Source organism: Pyxicephalus adspersus, chromosome 10 (genome assembly GCF_032062135.1).
Source record: "Pyxicephalus adspersus chromosome 10, UCB_Pads_2.0, whole genome shotgun sequence".
Taxonomy (NCBI): Eukaryota; Metazoa; Chordata; class Amphibia; order Anura; family Pyxicephalidae; genus Pyxicephalus; species Pyxicephalus adspersus.
This window is the reverse complement of record NC_092867.1, coordinates 39,026,758-39,047,995: the sequence shown is the minus strand read 5'-3', so window position 1 is coordinate 39,047,995 and position 21,238 is coordinate 39,026,758. Positions and strand designations below refer to the sequence as shown.

At 35.9% G+C, this 21,238-nt stretch overlaps 1 protein-coding gene across 2 annotated transcripts in view; it reads right to left on the bottom strand.

Moving 5' to 3' along the window:
• Positions 1-21,238, bottom strand: part of LOC140339288 (microsomal triglyceride transfer protein-like) — a 40,020-nt gene that overhangs the window by 11,015 nt on the left and 7,767 nt on the right. The window contains exons 4-14 of one of the 2 annotated variants that reach the window (XM_072423894.1): positions 20,270-20,377; positions 18,986-19,102; positions 13,888-14,027; positions 13,251-13,407; positions 7,277-7,434; positions 6,131-6,299; positions 5,739-5,846; positions 4,429-4,641; positions 2,722-2,936; positions 2,390-2,490; positions 453-574 (exon numbers count right to left, since the gene is read on the bottom strand). In XM_072423894.1, the coding sequence (XP_072279995.1) occupies positions 453-574; positions 2,390-2,490; positions 2,722-2,936; positions 4,429-4,641; positions 5,739-5,846; positions 6,131-6,299; positions 7,277-7,434; positions 13,251-13,407; positions 13,888-14,027; positions 18,986-19,102; positions 20,270-20,377 (1,608 nt within the window). The remainder of the gene's footprint in view (positions 1-452; positions 575-2,389; positions 2,491-2,721; positions 2,937-4,428; positions 4,642-5,738; positions 5,847-6,130; positions 6,300-7,276; positions 7,435-13,250; positions 13,408-13,887; positions 14,028-18,985; positions 19,103-20,269; positions 20,378-21,238) is intronic. The other variant, XM_072423895.1, reaches the window with a different exon arrangement.

Sequence of the window (21,238 nt, the reverse complement as noted above, 5' to 3'; positions counted from 1 at the left end):
TTCACCAATAGATGGTGCTGTATAGAAAATCTTACAATCCCAGGAAAAAACTAAAAACTTGCAGAGAGATAGGGCCAATTTGCATTGCTACATATGGTACATATGGTAGGAATACTAATGGCCCTACTTTGAATTCCAGTTTAGGTGTCAAATAAGAAAATAACACAAAGAAGTTATCTTAATACCTCCAGTAAAAAGGTATTGGGTGTACGTATTGCAGGTATAGGAGCTTGGGGAACCCTCAAATGTTCCAGACTGGAAATTATATTGATTTGTGGAATTTAAAGAACACCATAATGATGCTGGTGGCCCAGGGCACAAGATACTACAGATATTTTGTGATAGCTTGACAGATCAAAGTAATGCTTTAGATCCTTCAGGGAGGCAAAAAGGATATTTGTGTTTTTGCAGCTTTTATATCATCTTCTCATACATATAGCTAAGAATCAAACCTGCATTGTCTTGAGATGGTGGTTATGGTCAAATAATTTAATATCGGATACACTTCTCTTTAGAAGTCCAGACTCAGTGAACAGAAGGTCTAGACCGTATGTGGAAGCCATATCATCTGTAGCTGAAACAAACCGATACAAACATATGTCAGATTTTACTAATATGTCAGCTTTTTTAATAACATTTTTTATAAGACAGGTATGAAGCAAATTCTTTTCCAAAAAGGAAGGTTTTTAGGCTTGTTAGAGGAGGCTATATACTAATTCTGATCAACATAACATGAAGCTACAGAAAGCATTTGTCATAACATTATCACTTGGACATTCAGGCAAACACAAATTTATTCTAGTTTTCCTCAGGAAAAACGAGAGTGCGTTTACTTTGAAGAAAAATAAATGTTAAACTGAATTAGTAATTGAAAAGAAAAGGGATTTTTAATCTTATCCTGGAAGCTGCTCTCTAATACCTATTCACTATTGATCTTATAAATAAACCATCAGCTCAAAGGTTTTGTTTTTCATATGGAAACATATTGTCATTTGTCATGCTACAGTTTGCCAGCTGTAATACATTTATAATAAAATTTACAAAGATCTTGGGAGACAACTATAAACTATATTAGTAGAATAATATATATATTAGTAGAAAAAAAGAAATTATGTCCTTCAGTCCTTAGATAAATTACTGCAATTATTACGCTTTATTACTGTAACCATATTCTTACCTAAAGTGCATGTATAGGAAGAGTCTTAATGTTTTAAATCTAAATAGAGTAAGGCAGGGGTGTCAAACTCAAATACACAGAGGGCCAAAATTAAAAACTTAGACAAAGTCGCGGGCCAACCTTGAAATTTATTATTATTATACAAAATGATTAATCTCATATGGATTAAAAAATCCAAGCAGTTTTTGGTAACAGTTCTGTCAAACCTTCATGAGGATTTTCAGTTAGGTACATAAGATTGAGATATGTATTTATATCACCAATGTCAGCATTTAAATATAGAGATTGTGCAGATGGATGAAAATGTTTTGCTTCTCTATCTCTGCTCTCCATTTCTGCTTTCAGCAACTTGACTGCGCTTGGTTTCACAGAGGAGGAGGACAGGAAATAAACAAAGCATTCACAGATAGAATCCGTGTGCACATGATGGCTAAATAAAAGAAACCTCTAAAGAGGAGAAGAAGAAAAGAATCCCTATCATCACTAATGTTAGAATGCAATGACCATACTTCATCACTCACACCATGTTCAGTTACTAAACTATATTGTAAAATGTAGGTGTAGACATCCTGGATGGTCTTTAAATTCAAAGTTAGAAAAGCTCAACAGACGGTATCATATTTATCAAAAAGATATATAGCATGATAATCCAAAAAAAATACATATGTATTTAAATAATCCCACTTCAAATCAACAGAAAAGACAAATCAAATCTGTGGTATGCGTAGTGATTCCATCAGAGATCTCCCCAAAGAGGTTCCTGAGTTCTAACACCTCCCTCCACTATGGAGTTTCATTTCTCTTGCCGTAAAACAACTAGTAAAATAAACATGGAGCGTCAAATCCCTAATAATGGCTTTGGTAGGTGGGCAGACCTGGAAATTTAAAATATTTTATAGATATTGTATGTGATATGACTATAGACTTTGTAAATCGCTCTGTAATATGTCACTGCTATATAAATACTAGCTGCTGATTATAATAATAATATTAATAATATGTAAATCATTAACATATTTGGGACGTTTGACACACAAGAGAAATCTTAGTTCTTAGTGGACAATATCCTTTTTTCAGGTACCAGAAAAAGATTCAAAATAATGTTCTAAACTATAAATAACAGTCCAATAAATAAAATATATTGCAAATGCTTATTCTTATAGTGTCTTATTATATCCCAATATAAATCAGTATATGTATTAATGAACATACCAGTCAATAATCCAGAAAACACAGTAGATCTTCCAGTTTTTGATAAATCCCAATAATTATGATATGATATACCCTTACTATGTGTCTTGTTGGGTTTCCTGCTTAAGAATAAAACCAGAAACACTGTAAGTCACGTTCTACATATACAAATTTCAAAAGTACATATAGTATGTATAGCTCCTAGGTCTTCCAAAACTAGACTTATATCATTAGAAATGTACGTTTTGAGATAAAATATTACATTTTCTCCAATAAATTCCTATTTTTTTTATTAAACTCTTTAAAATATTCTTACATTCCATAACATATTCCAATATAAAATAAATCATTACTTTAATGGGTGGTGGAGGGTGAGCTTGTTGCGCAGCTTGGACATCACCAGCTTGGAGGATTCCACGTCCATTAGTACTAAGCCCGCAGAGATGCTTTTGAGATCCTCCAAAGTGCAATCTGCTAACAAAAGAGTCTCCGCTGCCATAAGCCGGCTCTTTTTATCATACTGTTGGTGTGTTTGATGGAGGATACTCTTCATGGTGTCCTTCACCTCCTATAAATAAAACATAAATTATTTCATGCTTTAGGACATTATGTTCTATATTGCAAAAGATGACCTTCATAATAAACAGCTCACACAGTAAAATTTATACATTTATAGATACAGAAAACCGATATGGTCTATGTTGTTCTACTGTTTTTAGGGGGTAGCAGGTGGTCCTTCAGTGCCTTTTTGGTGTCCCTCTAGACCAGTGGTGTTCTCGAAGGTCACTTACAATCATTTTCTGACTCTTTGTAAACCAAAACTTAAAAATTCACTGCTGTCTTCTAGTTAAAATACTAAAGATAAATTTAAATACTGGTCCTCAAAGGCTGGAGTTGGACAGCCCATTTCTAGACATTGGAAAATACCGTATTTTTTGCCATATAAGACGCACTTTTTCTTCCCCAAAACTGAGGGGGAAAAGTTAGTGCGTCCTATACGACAAATGTGTTAAAAAAAATAATTAAAATATTATACTCACCCGATACCCGATCCTGCGTGTGTCTCAGGCATGAGTGATCAGAAGGGGAATAATCTTTCAGAATCTTTTTTTTCTAGATTTTCCTCCTTTAAAATTGGGTGCGTCTTATACGGCGAAAAATACGGTATATTTTGTATTCTTCTGGACCTCTGGGTTATTTTACCACATAGTACATAGAAATCATCAGTAAGGCTTTAATTATATGTTAATAAGGCAATAGGGTATCTCTTGATTTATTTTTTGCAAATTACTTGAAAATTTACCTCTTTACCTGTAAATGTAATATTAAAACATGCTCAACCACAAAAAAACTCAATAATTGTCAGGCTATACTGTACATGTAAACTGAAATAGATTACAATCATTTGTGATGCTATGTTGTAATACTGGGAAGCACCTAAGTTTTATTGAGACAGAAATGGTATTTGTCTAGTATATATAAGGAGTTCAGTTTATGAAGAAGAACAACTAATCCAGTAAATACTGATACTGCAATACAAATATGCACAGAGAAGGATATGAATTATTAATATGTTTTAACACAGATTATGTTACTGTAGGTAAAACTACACAATATGAAAGCACAATATGTTCAGATCCTTTTTTTTATTACTATTACCCTTTCCTGCACAAGACAGAAGCTAACATGGAAGAATGGCAGAAAGAGACGGATGATAAAATGTACTGGGAAAATTGATTTACATTTTGAAAAAAAGATATCGCTGATAATACATGAATAGATACAACATTTTTAAAACATAAAACACCAAAAAGGTAACTTAATAATCTGTTTAACTTGCAACTATACATTGGCTGTACTTTCCCGACAGGTGCTCCTGTATTGTGTTCTGCATGGTCCTAGAAGCCTTTGGTAGTAGGCTGTCTAAACACAGCAAGCAGAAAAATCCAATGGTTATCTTTTTGCTGTACATATAAGTCACGCAGAGTGATCAGCATGAACAAGGAATATATACCGAAGTCAAGTCACTGATGCACTATTCTGTATCTAGGCTTCAGTACCTGAGCAGATAAAAAGTGTGGTGGGAAGGCCTGCAGAGCAGACAAAGCTGCGTAGCACACCACTCCTGTGTGCTCGTCTGCATACTGAAGTAGAGTTGGGATGGTTTCAGGCAGCTGAGCATTCTTCAAAGATAGAAGGTAGATTTTTATCTTAGCCTCATCCTCTGCATTATTTAGCCCTTCCAGAAGAATGGCCTTTGCCCGATCAACATCCTGCAAGAGCAAACAGACAAAACACAAACAGATTTATTGAATACCTCACAATACCTTACTCAAGTAATTTATTGAATGCCCAACACATTTTCTTTAGTTCTGGGAGAAGTGTAGTAGGAAAATAACTAGTGTCAGGTTTTTATTCTTGCTATCTTTGGTGTGTTTGGGTGCCACTGAGAGAGGAAGCGAAAGGAATACCTCCTTCAAAACCAACACAGACAACAATTAAACTTGACAGATAATCTAATTTGTTTGCATTCTTTCCATAGCTAAACATGAATAAAAAACCTCTGCTTTATTATATGGAAATACAGAATTCTAAGCCTTAGATTATACAGCGTGTTTTGGCTCAGAGAAAACCAAATGAGGAAGGATGCCATTATATCCCGCAAAAAAAAAAAAACATTTTGACTCTCTTAAAAAAGCAGGGATGTTTGGCCTATTGACAGGAAAACAGTAATGAGTGTTCAATAACTATCTCTGCACCTGCCCACATCTTTACAAACCATGACTATACCTGCACACATCCTCAATAACCAATGCTGCACCTATAGATGTCCACTGACCAACTTTGTACCCACACATCTCCACTAACAAACACTGTACCCACACACTTCATTAAATACCACTGCACCTCTCCACTTCTCCACTGATCAACACTGCACCCATACATTTCTGTATTGATTGGCGCTGCACCCACACACTTCTCCATTGACCAACACCACACCCACACACTTCTGCATTGGCTGCCACTGCACTCACACATTTCTCCACTTAATGCTATGACACCCACACACTTTCCTGACCAGCAGTGCAGCCACATACTTCTTTTTAGTTTTTAAATTTTTTTCTTTTTTAAAATTCGACCACAAATTTACTCCAGCCGTTCCCGCTTATAATTCGGTAAGCAAGAACGACCAAATTCGCCACGAGATCGAGTTTTAAAAACTCACTCGCTCATCCCAACTTGTGACCACAACTGTATCTATCCACACAGACCCACATTCTTCTCCATTTGGAACCAAAAACATTCTAACCGCATGGAGCTTCAAGGGGATTTCAAGCAGAACATCTTATGGGTTAAATCAATGTCTTACCTTTTCTTCACAAAGGTCCATTCTGCAGAGCTTGCCAATTATTGCTCCTGTTACCATAATTCCTGTTTCCATAATGGCTGGGTCTGACACTTTCCCACTGAGCTTATCCTGGCAATGAAAGTCAGTTTTTGGTTGTTAGGGCTAACTTACAGCATGGAACATATTCTGACTGTTTATGGTATATGAAGACTATCAACGTGCTGTTATAGACCAACAAGTGCTGTTATGTAAAACCAACATGTGGTGCTAGAAATGCTAGGATTTTTCAAAGCAGTGGTTTAGTTGTGGTAAGTACATACCAATGCTTTAGTTCAAAATTTGCAAAAGAACCTCTTGATTAAAATATGTTTCTTCTGTTATAAAAATTACACATTTAGTATTAAATGACATACCAGCACAAGCTTGAGGAGTTCTGTGGAAGGATGTGGTGCAAAGGCTGCAGAATACAGAAATTTATCATGTAATTTCACTTGTTTTTTTTTAGTAAAATCCAGGAAGGCAGAAAGGGCTAATAATGAGGCACTTGACTGAGCTGCAACTGCTGCATCAATGAAAAAGGGGCTGCAAAATAACATTCAATTCATTAGTTTCATATAGTAATCAGAACCATTAGGTAAAACAACAATCTATAAGCAATGGTAGTTACCTGAGACTAGTAGAATGATAATAAACAATCAAGCTAAGAAGACTTCTAAATTATTGAAACGTTAAACTACTGATCATGACACGTACATTTGACATCAAAAGTTTGTTGATACCCAACCATAACATGGGTAAAAGTTTGTTGGACATTAAAATGGGATGCCCTTCCATCCCTTGCATTTTTCATCCTTCTCTCTTTAGAGAAGGCTTGCCATAAGATTTTGGAATGTGTCCAGGGAATTTGTACTCACTGAACTAAAAAATATCTATGTGGTATTGGCTAGAAGTATTGAGAAGAAGACCTGGCATGCAAATGAAATAACAATTTATCTAAAAGATGTTCAGTTGAGTTTAGGGCTCTGTGTAGTCCACTCAGGTTCCTTTACACCAAACTCATCAAGCCATGTCTTTAAAAATCTAGATTTGTACACAGGAATCGAAAATGGCCTCCCTCAAAGTATTGCCATAACTTTAGAAGAACAGAATTATCTAAAATATCTTGGTACTATATGCTGTAATATTAACGATACAAACATTTCGAGTATCCACATAAAAAGAGCAATATCCAAAGTTCAATGTGTAACCAATCCATATCGATCATTTATTAAGCTAACTATATTGAACTTAGTTTAACAGTTAACAGCTTGTAAATAGTTAATGTGTTTTGCTCTATTTCGGTGAAATTGCCCAGTGTTTGTTACAAAATAAGAGTAGTATTACCAAAACTGCTAAGTTTTAAAAAAATGTTTGTCTGGTACTAATCATCAAACACAGGCACTATCCTGAGGACTATGTTGTGGATTGGTACTTTGTATTCAAAGATAATATGAATTGTGTGCAAACATTACATACACATACATTATCACCCCAGAAAAAAAACTATTTAGGTGACTCACAGTAACGCAGGTGAAGATGACTGCAAGATCTGCAGAACATCCATCTTTTTGGCATGCTCAAATGATTTTACTACTGCCTGAAAGTGTTTGATGGTTGATATCTTGGAGGCAGTCAGTTTAGCTTTTTTCCTTTTGGAAGTTTCTAAGTATTTTTTGAGCTGAAAAGGAAATGACCATAATAAGTTTCTCAGTCTGGTAATCTCATAAGGAACACATTACTTAAACTGGGACCTGGTTTGCCAACATGCTTTATGAGCTTGGGCCTGGAGTGGTTTGACCTTATGTGGAGGCCAAAAATGTCTTATGTATAACCTGAAAGTCAGCCTGTGTAAGCCATCACGTAACATGATATGCAACTCACAGTATAAGCATGATACCACTCTCCCATTCTCCTACTGGTTGGACACAAGATAAAAAAGGCAGGCAAACTACATTTTTCAGCACCTCTTTTCAAACTATAATGTTTCCCTATAACTCTTTTAGTTCCTAAAATTACTAATATATATATATATATATATATATATATATATATATATGTAAATATAATCTTTGTCACACTTACCTCTTCCTCACTAAAGCGCAGGTGCCTCCCCCCTGTGCATGCAGGCAGTTCTGACCCTGGGTGTGCCTGCCTTTCCAATTTTTATAATTTTCGCCCATCCTGCCGGCTAACCAGGAAATAGCCTCTTACTCATTCCTTTAGCGATCTCAGACACAGCACTCAGTGTTCGTGCAACATGTCTCCACTGGTGCCAAGCCACCTAGCTCTGCTGAGCACTTCCTGTACACCTGTTGGTTAATTCAGTGCTTTCCATATCCAGTCTGTTGTTTCCAGTCTGTAGCCCAGTCTGTTGTTTCCAGCCTATTCCCATTGTGCTGTTTCAGTATTCTTCTCTGTCTGTAGATATCCCTGTGTAACCTGCGCCTCCTGTTGCTTTCAGTGTTTCCTGTGTTCCCTGTGTTTGCGGCGTCCTCTGTGTCACTGTCTTTTTCCTGGATCTCTGGTATTTGACCCCTGGCCTTTTACCTGACCTCTCTTGCTTGCTGCCTGCCTTGACCCCCGCCTTCCTTGACAATTCTTCTCCTTAGTGATTTGGAGTAGACCTGGTTATTGCTTAGACTTTGTGCCTTGGCCCTTCTCGGGGCCCGCACTACTTCTGTGCAAGCCATAGTGCTGCCTAGTGGCCCTGTCTCCCTAAGCGCGACAATCTTGGAAGGGGTTTAAGGGAAAAAAGTGGGCCAAACAAAGGGATGTATATGACATTAATCAATTAAGAAGAAACAAAAAGAAAAGTTGGCATAAAACAGAAAATACAGCACAGGCAAGTTTAACGACAGATGTTGGAGATACAGACAGACAAGGGGGAAAAAAGATAGCGCTGGTTAAAACAAGGTAGAATCAGTTGCTTGAACAAAAGATAGGTTTATAGGTTAATAAAGTTCTTTAAAAAGTGACCAGAGCTAGCAGTTGCATTTGACCCTGACCAAGAAACAATCAAATTTTAATTATTTAACTCTTTTTCTGATATGTTTGATTGCTTTACATTCTACAAGGTTAATGCCATAGATTTAGACATCTACACTTTAACAAAATAAAGAAGTTATTATTGTTTGTACACTTTTGTTTAAGGAACAAAATTAAATTGGTAAGAAAGAATATCTTTGAACGTTAATAGACTCCACATGTTCTTAATAATTAATCACCTCAAATCCCTCACTGCAGTATGTTGTGTTCAACTGCCAAAGGACCAGCTTTAAATGTCAGGGAATGGATGTGGATCTTCAAATGTCCTATTTCATTGTGTCCTAAAGTAAGCTATATCTCTGGACTTAATGCTTAGCCAGCCTTGAGATGAGCTGACAAGATTCCAAGGCTTCAATTACCAGAATGTGCAGCGTGCAACTGATGACCTTCTTGTGATATACTAAGGTCAGCCACCTGACAAGGAAGTATTTGCAGTGTCCATCCATTCCCTTAGAATAATTTAACGGGAGGAGAATGGCTGCAAACATGTGCAGACGAAAAACTGTATTTCATTACATAGCTGTGAAAACATCTAGCAATGAAGAATGCAGTCCAGGTAAATTTAGGTTTCAAATGGCTTCAAATAGTCATTTTACATGCAAACTCTAGGTAGGGAGAATAGAAAACCATAAAACAAATACGCATTCACAAGAAGTTATGGAACATGCACCTCAATACCCCGAATTCTCTTCAGCTCCCTGTACTGAACAGAGCAGTTATAGGCTTAAAGTTTGTCAAATTTATCTGTCTACAACCCAATTACCAATGTGGTTGCAAAGCTACTTGCAAAGTCCTCCAAGCCTAGTTTGTTCAAACATTTGTACTCAGCACATAATATATATATATTGTATGTGCTGTGCTGAGCAAAAGCCACTGGACTTCAGGGACCCAAAAAACAGCATTGAACATATATATGATTTTTTAAAAATATCTCTTGATGTATTTATTTAATACACAGTGTCCTTTGCTGTTAATTGAAAATGTTTTTTTTCCTATGTACAACTCTGTCACATCTGACAACTGAGGATTAAAATATGTTTGTTATTTAGTGTATTCATTTCAAGTGTCATTAATCTTTTTCATTTGATTCACTGCTAGTTATTAACGACCTGAGTATAAAAAGCATGCCATTTATATTGCATTTTAGGAAACTACTTTAGGAAACTATATTGCATTTTAGGAAAGACTGGCATGATGTTCTACAAATAAACTTTTTCTAAAATACCGAATTTGCTTTTATATATATATATATATATATATATATATATATATACATATATACATCTAGGCATAAAAACTTGATAAAATTAACCAATTAAGAGCAAGTTCAGGATTTTGTTTTAGAATGTTAGTACTCTCTATACATCAAAACGAATACATCCAACAGGCTGTTGAGATGTCACTACTTGTGCATAATATCCCTTAGCCTGAATGAAATGTTATTCTTGTAGTATGGATACATCCCATTCAATAGGGTAGGCTGCCACAAGATCTGTTTGTGTCAGAGCTGTAGACATCATTGTGGACTGCATTATGAAATGCATTGAGAAAACAAGGCAAAGGGCTGGAATGAATGTCACCTCTTTTGTCCTTTATTATTATTCATTTCATCACTACATCAAAGGTTGGATAGATATGAAGGTGCAATGCAAAAAACAATCAGTACCTAAAAATAAACAGGAAAACAAATTCCATTACCCTTGCTCAGATCACCTGATAATACTTGTTTATGGCTATGGAGAAAGAAAGTAATATAGAATACATACTTGATGCCAGAACAAGGATCAGGGGAAACTCAATGCATTATTTTTTGTTTTAAACAAACTTAAAAATGAATACTGGTTTCATAATCTCCAACCTCCTACTGTGACTGAAACTAGTTTTATTCCTAAAGTTATTTATTGCCCTCTGAAGGTTGGCACATATCAAGCTAATACTTACCCCCAGGGGAACCTTCTATTACCTACACATTATTATTAATATTACTATTATACAGTATTTATATAGTGCTGACATTTATGCTGTGCTTTACATAGTTTTATATAGTCATGTCACATGCTATACCTCAAAGGGGCCCAGAATCTAATGTCCCAAATCTAAGGACAGTTTGGAGGAAAGCCAATTAAACTAACTGCATGTTTTTGGAATGTGGAAGGAAACTGAAGTACCCAGTGGAAACCCAAGCAAATAAGAGGAGAACCTGCAAACTCCATGCAGTGTCTTGGACGAGATTCAAACCTGGGACCTAGTGCTGCAAAGGCCAGAGTGCTAACCTCTAAGCCTCGAAATGTCTCGTTTGAAAAAAGACTTCAGTTCTAGGTATGTTTTCATTGGCAACAATCAGACACAAACCTGCCAAGTTATTGGTAATAGGAAGCAAAGTGAATGAGTTACATAAAACATGTACTTTTTCTGGCCCTATGAGGTTCTCTATGGTACCTTGTTATAGTGAATTACACAAACTCAAATTAAATAAATAAATTAAAATTAGGCTTTAACATAAAAATGATCATGCCATGAAGGTTTTTGTGCAGGCACTATCTGTTGTATGGTGGTCACTCGCTGTCCCATGTCCCAGTTGTTCTGCTGCATTCCCCCCGTGTCACACAGACTCAAAATAGGGATCAAATGTGTTCATTTCAATAAATATTAAGCAGCCAAAGACCCATGGACACACAATTCTGCAGTCACAATCCTAATTTATTGGAAAACTCTGGTTAAGAAGGGTGAGTGTTGGACTTTTGTATATGGATGACTTTTTCCATGCAAAAATTAAGGGGCCCAGTTGTGGGGAGGACACAGGCTCTTCTAATCATGTTTTCTTAGAAAGACATTGAAGTGTAAGACATTAAATTCCTTTTATTTTGATGTATTTTGAATTTATTTAGATGACAGAAAGAAGATGTTCAAATGATTTTTAAGGTACACAAATGGCATGTACGTTGTTTAGAAACTATATATAATTGTACCAAAGAACAAATAAATTTGGTACTGCATTATGCATGGTTTTGTAAAGCCCAACAGAAGGAAATATACGGGTCTAAAAAATGATTTGCATTTCTAGCAGATATAAGCTTGATAGGGGTCACCAGCAGGGAACACTCAGTGTAAAGTACAGTACTATGTTCAGGGACATTGTACACTGTGCCAAAATACAAATATGCTGCTAGCCATAAATAATATGAAATGTTCTTGCTCCACATCCTTCATTTAATGAGTTTTAAAACCAGACTTGATTAAAATATTTTTGTTTGCTTAGATATGCCAATCTATCTTGCAATAGTTATTCTATATCACACTATTAGTTAAAGCTCACCTCCAGCCTTCCTTTCAATCTTGCACAGTTGTACAAGCTCCTGTCTGGTACTGAAATTGTTGACTCTGATTTCATTGCACACTCTGAGCTTCTCATTGTTAACATTAGAAGTTTTAGCAAAAAAAGATAAAACCCATCTCATTTCTTGAATGAAGCATTACCTAGCCTTTTTCTCCCCTGCTTCACTGGTCCTTGCCCATTAATAATTTAATTTTGGTAGTTTTAATCATGAAGGGTGTTATCAAAGCTGTTCTCAGGAAGCTATTTACAACACCCAGCAGCCTTGATCTGCTTCTTGTAGACATATTGGAGAAGAACTACTTCAAAAGTTTTACTGAAACATCTCCAATTAGGAGATTTACCTTAATTTCTTCACCATTTGATAAGTGATAGAATAGAAAGGTATGCACAATCTTTGCCTCAACAATCATTGTGCATAAGGCATCTGATATGGTTATGTGTTATCTCTATTTAATTGGTAAGTTGGTGTCTCTTAAAAGGACCTGAATGCACGACATGTTGTTAGCACCAAGCAACTGGGGCACTTAAATAGTGTCAAAAGCAAATGAAACTATTACTCCTTATGTCTCAGTATTAGTCAGAGAATGGAAAAATGTTCATTCTTGGACATGGATGTCAAAAACTAGTAACATGGTTAAGGCACCATGAAAAATGAATATCACATCTCATCGGCCCTTGAAATAAGCACTGTTTTGGTCTACATGCTGCAAGAGGGAGTTCAATCTGCAATAAAACCACATTTAGACGACCATTTTGCAGTAGAGCAGCATGATCATTATGGCAAATCATCCATGTCTAGGGAATTAGATGAAAAAAGGATTCAAGTAATGACAATGCTTTATTTATATACTGTCTCCCATGTAGGCCGGATTTAACAAGTGATGGTAATAATTAAGAAGGATTTTTTCAGACTCTTAGGTTTTCCTAAGGCAATTACTCAGCTCCACCAGAAACAAAAATTGATTATGATGTGCATGTGCCTGATGAACTGTAAAAACTGGTATAAATATGGATAGGTTAATGTTTTCTGTACCCATGTGTGCTAAAAAAGAGTTATAAAAGTTCAACAAAGTTAATAGAAAACGGGTGAAGGATCAGAAGAGTTCTCTTACCAAAGATGTTTCTTCTGGTGGTATTGGAGGTCTTGGTGGATGGCTTTGGAATGGAACCTTGTGCAATTTCTCTTGAAGCTTTCCCAGCGCAACCTCAATTGTCTCTCCAACAATTTCTGGAGGACCAGGCTTGGAGGACATAAGCTCTAACTGTTGTCTAGTAGAACAATAAAAATGCTCAAAGATAAACGTTATGATAAGTAATGTTACCAGGAAATTGTTAAACTCATGCAAACAGTCACAAAGTAAAACACACAGCTATCAGGGATAGATACCTACCGTATTGATGTGTTACCCTTTACCGCAACCTTATAGTCTAAATGAGTGGTCAATGTATTTATACCAATATAAATACATTTGTGTAAATAAATATGTGTATTGATACTATTTTATTATCTAGTCAACAGGACAGGAAGGTGCCCCCTCTGTAGAAGAATGTAATTTCCTGACTGCTGACTGGCACTGGTGAACTCAATAGTGGCGGAATAGAATTAAATTAATTCATTAGCAAATAAAATAGGTAACTAACATATATTTCAAATATATTTCCCTTGAGTTCATTATTAAATGGGTCAAAAGTTGTACTTGTGTACTACACATCATCATCATTCTATCATTTTAAGTTGACATTGATTACCTAGAAGTAATATGAGTTCCAAGAAGTGATCCCAGGTTGGCAGACAAATTATAAGTTTCCTCGGAAATGGCTTTCTGGAATGTTGTGCCATTATGTACCAAAAATCCATTATTAGAGGAGTTCCAGGATACTCCCAAAACCTTACGAAAGAAAAGAGAAATTTTGTGTCCAACTTAATATTCATATAGTCTTTGGTGTCTATAGTAATAAGTTACAAAAGGAAAAAAATGGGATTTCTATCCGCAACCAGAAGTTAGACTTTCAAAAATACATTAATACAATACAAAGTACTTTATCAGTAGAAAGACAAACTGGTTGGTTTACCTCATTTGTAAAAGAAGAAACCAGCTGGAAAAATAAATTATCAACTTGAGCAGGAATACCACTTTTAGAAGATCATTATTCGTTGTTAAAATATGTTGATTGCTGTAATAATTAAGTGGCAGCCATCCTGATTTCCACCTAATAGTTCACCCAGAAGCACTCATGACTTTAAAATACTATAGGTCACAATAGAGTTCTCTGATTGTGCAAAACACCCCAACTGTCACTTTTGCTGCAATGTAGGTCTATAGTTACTGTTCCCCACTGTGGATCAGTTACTCCATTCAAATTGATGGTACTACTGGTGGCCAGTTACACTGTCTACCAGTGTAAGAGATGTATGCAGCTTTAGATATTATTAGCTTATTTTTATGCCTGTTGGCCTTTTATAACTATAATCTGAAATCTGAAAACTTTCAGACTCATCAACATTTTAGATCCATCCTACAGTTTCATGGCTAAGGTCCCTGCCAAATCAAAGTCAAGGTCCTAAAACTTATCCATGTGTTTTTTCCCAGGGAATTATCCAGAACTAAATTCCTGGGAGTCGGGATTACTAAAAACATAACTTTGAATTTTAAAATTATTTTTTTTTCATATCACTAAAATACTAATAATGTGTTTTCTAGTGCTCTCAGATTATGATTGTACATTTGTAAACTTGGCAGAATTAACAAAAAGCAAAAAGTATTATTAACCAAGGCCAATGTCAGATTTGCTATCCTGTTCTTGAAAAAATAAGACAGTAATAAGATTGCAAAAAGATGGAATGGAAACACTATATGAACAGGTCCCTACTTTGCTCATTCAAGTATGTAAAACAGAAATACTGCTAAATGTCACTTACTAGCAGAAATATAACACCTTCATTACTCAGTCAGTGAAGGAATGACCTATAGAGTATTTGTCTGTGCTGAACTGTCCTGCATGGTGATCCTTTTGCTTGTGACAGCAAAAAGATCAGCAACAGAAAATTAAACTAAATCTCTTCAAAGTTAAGGAAATTCTTTCTCATTTGCCAATTGTCCCTTTTGGAGGATTTCCCACTTATTCCTATTGTGGTGATGACTCAAAATTCCAAAATTTGGGTTACTTTCAGTGACAATGGTCACCAGCAACAATAGGTTACATCCACCTCGAAAGGTTACATACAGTGATTGAAAGACTTTGACAAACCGTCGGAACATGGATGTGTTACAACCCTTTAGTTTAGAGGTCCCTTTAATTTGTAAGGGGTTATTTTTTGAGAGTTCTGGAATTTACTAGACTCTGATTGCAGGGGAGTGATGGTTGGCTACCTGATGTCAAGGAGATACCTTGCCTTACCAAGATAGGAAGCTTTTGTGAGCAGTCTTTTGGTGCCTTTTTGGATGGCCACTTTGACTAGTATGGAGCTTCGCTAACTATGGACCATGGAAGTCTAGAAGCTGAGGGAGACAGGGCAGGTTGACCCCAGGACCTGGATCTTCACTAAGTATTATTAGGGGAATAGGCCTGGTTCTCAGTGACTGAAGAGACAGCTGCAAGAAGAGAGAAGCCATACAAGAAGAGACCCATAGAAGAGTTACTTTAGGGCTTGAACTCATATATGCTAAGTCTGGAGACTGTCATTCAATGGAAAGAACCACTCCAAAGGAGAGCTGCTTCTCTCACAGCCTATAACGATGATGACTTTAGGAAGGAAACTGGAGGATAGCTCCCAGTCCTGACTGTAATTCACCTGTTGATGGATTTATATTGCCTGTTCTTAATGCTCAGCTGCACTAAACAACTTTCTTGCATGTGGAGTTACAATACCCATGGATTAAAGATATGGGAGCCTTTGTGATTCCTTATGCCACACTAGAAGGAAAACATGAAAAAATGTAACTGCCCCTTTGGGGATGATTGGTCATTGATGAAGCAGATATGATATAATTATCTTCTTCATCCTAAACAATGCATTTTGTATGTTGTGCATTGGTGGTGGATCCATGATGCTCTGCACACACAGTTTTCCTTTGTATTAAACCTCCAGGGGGAAAAATAAGCCCATACTTGTGCTTTAAACTATGGTGCAACTAACATTTTACATATAAGATTGCTAAACTCTCCCTTTTGCCCTAAGCCCTCTTGTGGCAGTTATTAAGGCTTTGTTGACCTCTACACTCCAGTACAGAAATTTGTTGGGTACAAGGTTTGTTTTAGGGTAGAGTATGTTCATTGAGCATGGGAAACTATTGCATTGTGCACTTATTTGAAAACAAGCTAATTGTTGTATCTTCAGGACATCATGCGATATTTATCACTTTTCTATGGATCAGGTAAAAAAGTAAAGAATTTAATAAACTTTCTACAAAATTCTTTTCTTGTTTTAACTTATATCATTTTCTGTCCTCTGTATCTCCTAATTTTAAACTTTTATATGTTTCTCATTTCTCATGAATGAAAACAGCTCAGGAGACATTCATCTTTTATTTCTAGTCATCTTTAAGATCTCATAATAAGCAGAACATGTTCCCATAAAAAAGCAGATAACCAGAGACTGGAAGCAGAGCAGAAGAGAAGCATATTGGATGGCTGCCTAGATTTCAGTTGTTATCAAATAGATGACGCAAGTACTGTACTTCACCTGTCAGCTTGCCCTGACCCTTACAACTGCACCAAAGACAGTTCCAAAGGTGAGTTAGTGATAGGGACCTTGGACTGGACCACCAACCATGTCTGATTTGGTAAAAATAAATCCAAATTAATTTTGTACTAAATGAATTATGCAGCTGATATGCATTAGATACCATAACAAATATGGAATAAATACTCACTATTTACCCATAATAGATTGGGTTCTTAACTTTCTAATCCACATTGCTAATTTACCAAAAAGAATATTTTCCCTGTGACCCTTGGTGATGGTACATTTTGCAGCACAGTGGTGTTCAACACCTTTCTTCAAATACCAGATGCAGACCATGATTGTTATATAAAAGACTATACAAAGAAGGAATAAATGTGCTTGGCAGATGGATATCAAAACATCCAAAGACAGTAATCTATACCTTGGTGTTGTAGTAAAGTCATATGTGGGAGAAATATGTCTAAAGAACCTCTGTAGTTCTATTTTCAAATCATAGAAGTCTGGACAGAAGGAATGTCCCAATTCCAAAAAAAAGTCACTCTGTGTTTGGATGTAAATCCGTCAATCAACCCCCACATATGCACCCTAAAGTAAAGCTATGTTTGAACTGGCAGTGAGGTTATTATTTATATTAGACAGTATTTATATAGCACCATCATATTACACAGCGCTACCATAGTCATACGTTATCTAAGGTCAATTTTAGGGGAAGCCAATCAACCTTACTGCATGTTTTTGGGATGTGGGAAGAAACCCACACAAATACGGGGAGAACCTGCAAACTCCATGCAGATAGTGTCTTGGCCGAGATTCGAAATTGGGACCTAGGGCTGCAAAGGAAAGAGTGCTAACCTCTGAACCACCATGCTACTTGTGGTGTAGTTATTGCTTTCCCATGCCACGGAACTGCTGCCTTGGGGGAAAAGCTACATGTAGCATCTACTCATGGCAACCCAAAGAATAAATGGGGGTGATGGTGAGTGGTTTACTGCTGCTCCTTGTCAAACCTGCAAATGCTGGTACAGATTTTAAAATACTTTAATATCGTCACGGTTGACTGAACCTCAACAGATGGATTGCTGGAGAAGTTTAACTGGTGCTGTGTGTAAACGAGGCACAAAGTCGAAATGCCAGCCTGATCTTCTTCAGAGCCTCTGGTGATGAGGATGTTGTGCTGCAGGCTGGTAACAGGTTGTTGTCATCCCGATACATGCCCAAACAAGCTTAGTGATGGAGGATAGTGGACTGATCAACAACAGTGGGTCAAGCAAATCAACACTGTACTAAGGGTTGAGAAATACGGCAAGGTAAGGTAGATAAGGCATAGGTCAAGCAAGCACAGGTCAAATGAGGAACAAGCTAGTGAGCACCAAGCAATTGGCTAGCAGACTGGGTAGAGAAGAAGGGTACAGAGCTCCATCCTTTAAAACACTCATACCTACTGACACCTGTGTGATTCCAGTGAACTATGTTCTGAAAAAATTCACATATTTTAGTGAATAGTTGTATTGCAGGTTAAAAGGTTAACCATGGTCACTGCCAATATCGCTTTGGCGGTGGTGGGTATCAATATTGTAACACTATTCCATGACCTGGTTTCTTCTTTCCAGGTATGTGATGCACAAGTTGTTTGCCCGACGGATATAGAGATAAAGGTGTTGCACAGAGGTGTAATAGTAATAGTAATTAGTTATAGTAATTAGTGTATAGAAAGTAGGGGTTGAGTAGCGACTAGCGAAGAAGTGGGAAGTTAAACGACAAGTATCCAGGGGAAACAGGCACAGCTGAGGGATTTTTAAAAAAATATACTATAACCTTTTTCGGGACCTTGAGATCCATTAAGGTTAAATTGGCTGCCCTAATGCAACACATTACCACTTTGCATTGTATGTTAATGTCCACTAATGTAACACATTAATTCACATAAATAACAGATGTTAAAGCACCACAATCATTTCTCTAGTATTATTTTGCCAACAAATTTACGGCATAAGTGACTTACCATTGACCTAGAAATTGAGGACAAAAAAAATTTCTTAAAGCATTTCTAATTTATTCTGAGTATGGGTGATTTTATTTTTGTCCTTGTAATTTTACAAAAAGTTCTCTAGTAAAGGGCTAATCATCATTTAATAGATATAATAAGTAACTCATGCTCACCTCATGATCTGCCTCATGGCCAAATGGCGATTTTATACAGCTTCTTATATCTTTCGTCTTGTAAATGAGGTTATCAGAAACATTATAGGTAACTTGACATCTTCCTAAAATATCTTCCTGAAAAAAGAACACACCTTAGGATGAGCACAATGAGCTGTATTAGAAACTTCATCCAATCTTCCAAAGTTCTTTTTATGTACAATTCATACTTTTGCATGGCATTCTCATGAACTCATCTCCTTCCTACTTGTTAAGAACAATATGAATAATTAAATGCATACTACAGATAACAATAGAAACAATGGAAAAATACCAATGGAAAAATGGAAAAATACCATTAAGGACCCCTTAGTAAATAAATAACAAAAATAACTAGCTTATTGTATTTGGACATAAAAAGGCAAAAGTTTCAAGAAGTTTGATAGACTGCAAGACACCTGTCTGTACTAGAATGCATGGCACTGCTTTTGGAACCCACCAGTTACTCTTATCTGCCTACAATTCGTGAGGTTTTCCACCACCGATATGAAAGTTAGTTAGTTAGTTAGTTTACAGAGTGGGGGTCATTCTTGCATACAATTGTTCGCCACCTATTTTGTCACTTTGGTTCCATTTTTTTGACTCTCCTGATGAATTTAAACATAATTGGTAAATGGAATGTGCAATCATATTTGTCTTAATAAACTAATATTGTGTTTAAAATTACTTACTAATTAATTGCTATTGGAATTTGCTTTGTTGAATTTTGGGGCATAATAGGGCATTAATATTTGAAAAAAAAAATCAAATATAATGGAAAAATAAAAACAAAAAAATCACATAAATAACAGAACATTTTAAAATGATTTTTAAATTCAATCAACCAAGGGTTGGGTGCATGGTCATGTTTCTGCACCCTCTCCTCCTGAAGAAGCAGCTTTGTTTATCTGCAAAACGTGTAGAGATAAGTGACTATTTAAATCATAACAATTTTGGAATGGATGTTCTATTGACAGTACAGTGTGTCTAGTAATGAGTGTTGATTTTAATTTTGTTGTAAATACATGTCATGCTTTTAATTTAAATATGTGTGATTAATACCTTCAAAATCCTTTTACATATTTGAATCTGTGTAAATAATGGAAAAGTTAACAAAACTTACATATCCCAAACACAATAATACACACATAGCACATGAAGCTAAGCTGACTCAAAGCAATAACAAAGTTAAAGTTTTGGACAGATGTCTTTTTTTGAAAATTTACCTTAAAGAATTATAACACATTCTTTAAACTGTAAGATTACCTCTGAATGAATGCCAGGTTTAGTCTGAAACTGGAACAGACTGACAAGTCCTCTCTTTAAATCCAACACTTGATCGTTGTTTTCACCTGCACTGTACATGCTAATAACCTGAAAAAATATATGTTATATTGAATATACATTAAATCAAAACAACTGTAATTTCAGATGAATTAATAATTTGGTATATAAGGTGCTATATTTAATTTAGGGGGTGTCAAATAGTTTTTATTTTGGGCAGTTCATAAATGAACACCTGTAAAAATATATATAGAGGAAAATTTGGGTGAATACCAAGAATTTTGTGTTCTTCTATTGAAATATTCTTCCAATAGATAATCACTTTTTAACCTGGAGTAACTAAGTGGTTGCTGTATTTACAGTACAAGAATGTCTACTTAAAACCAAAGCCTTTGTTTTTTTTGAATAAGAAATCAATAACGTGTGTCTTTTTTATTTTTCAAAAGGCTTTGCTGTTTTGTAGATTGTACACAGAAAAGCTAGGTTTACAGATAACTATGTACTGCAAGCTGTTCTCAGAAAGGTATGCAGCTGCCATCTACTGTTTGAATAAACGCTCAACATCTCCTGTGTTGTGCTGCAGCAGGAACCTTCGTGAGAATTATTAATATTATTATTATTAAACAGGATTTATATAGCGCCAACATATTACGCAGCGCTGTACATTAAATAGGGATTGCAAATGACAGACTAATACAGACAGTGATACAGGAGGAGAGGACCCTAATAAAAACATATATATGTGTTTAGTAATACAGGTAGTCCCCAGGTTACATAGGTGATAGGGACTGTAGGTTTGTTCTTAAGTTGAATTTGTATGTAAGTAGGAACATGTACATTATTTTAATAAATGTAATTAGGACAGATGTTTGTATCAACATATTATTAGGCAGCATAGTGTCAGTTGCTGCATAAAATCCTCACTGTGAGTTAATCACAAACAAAGCAAGA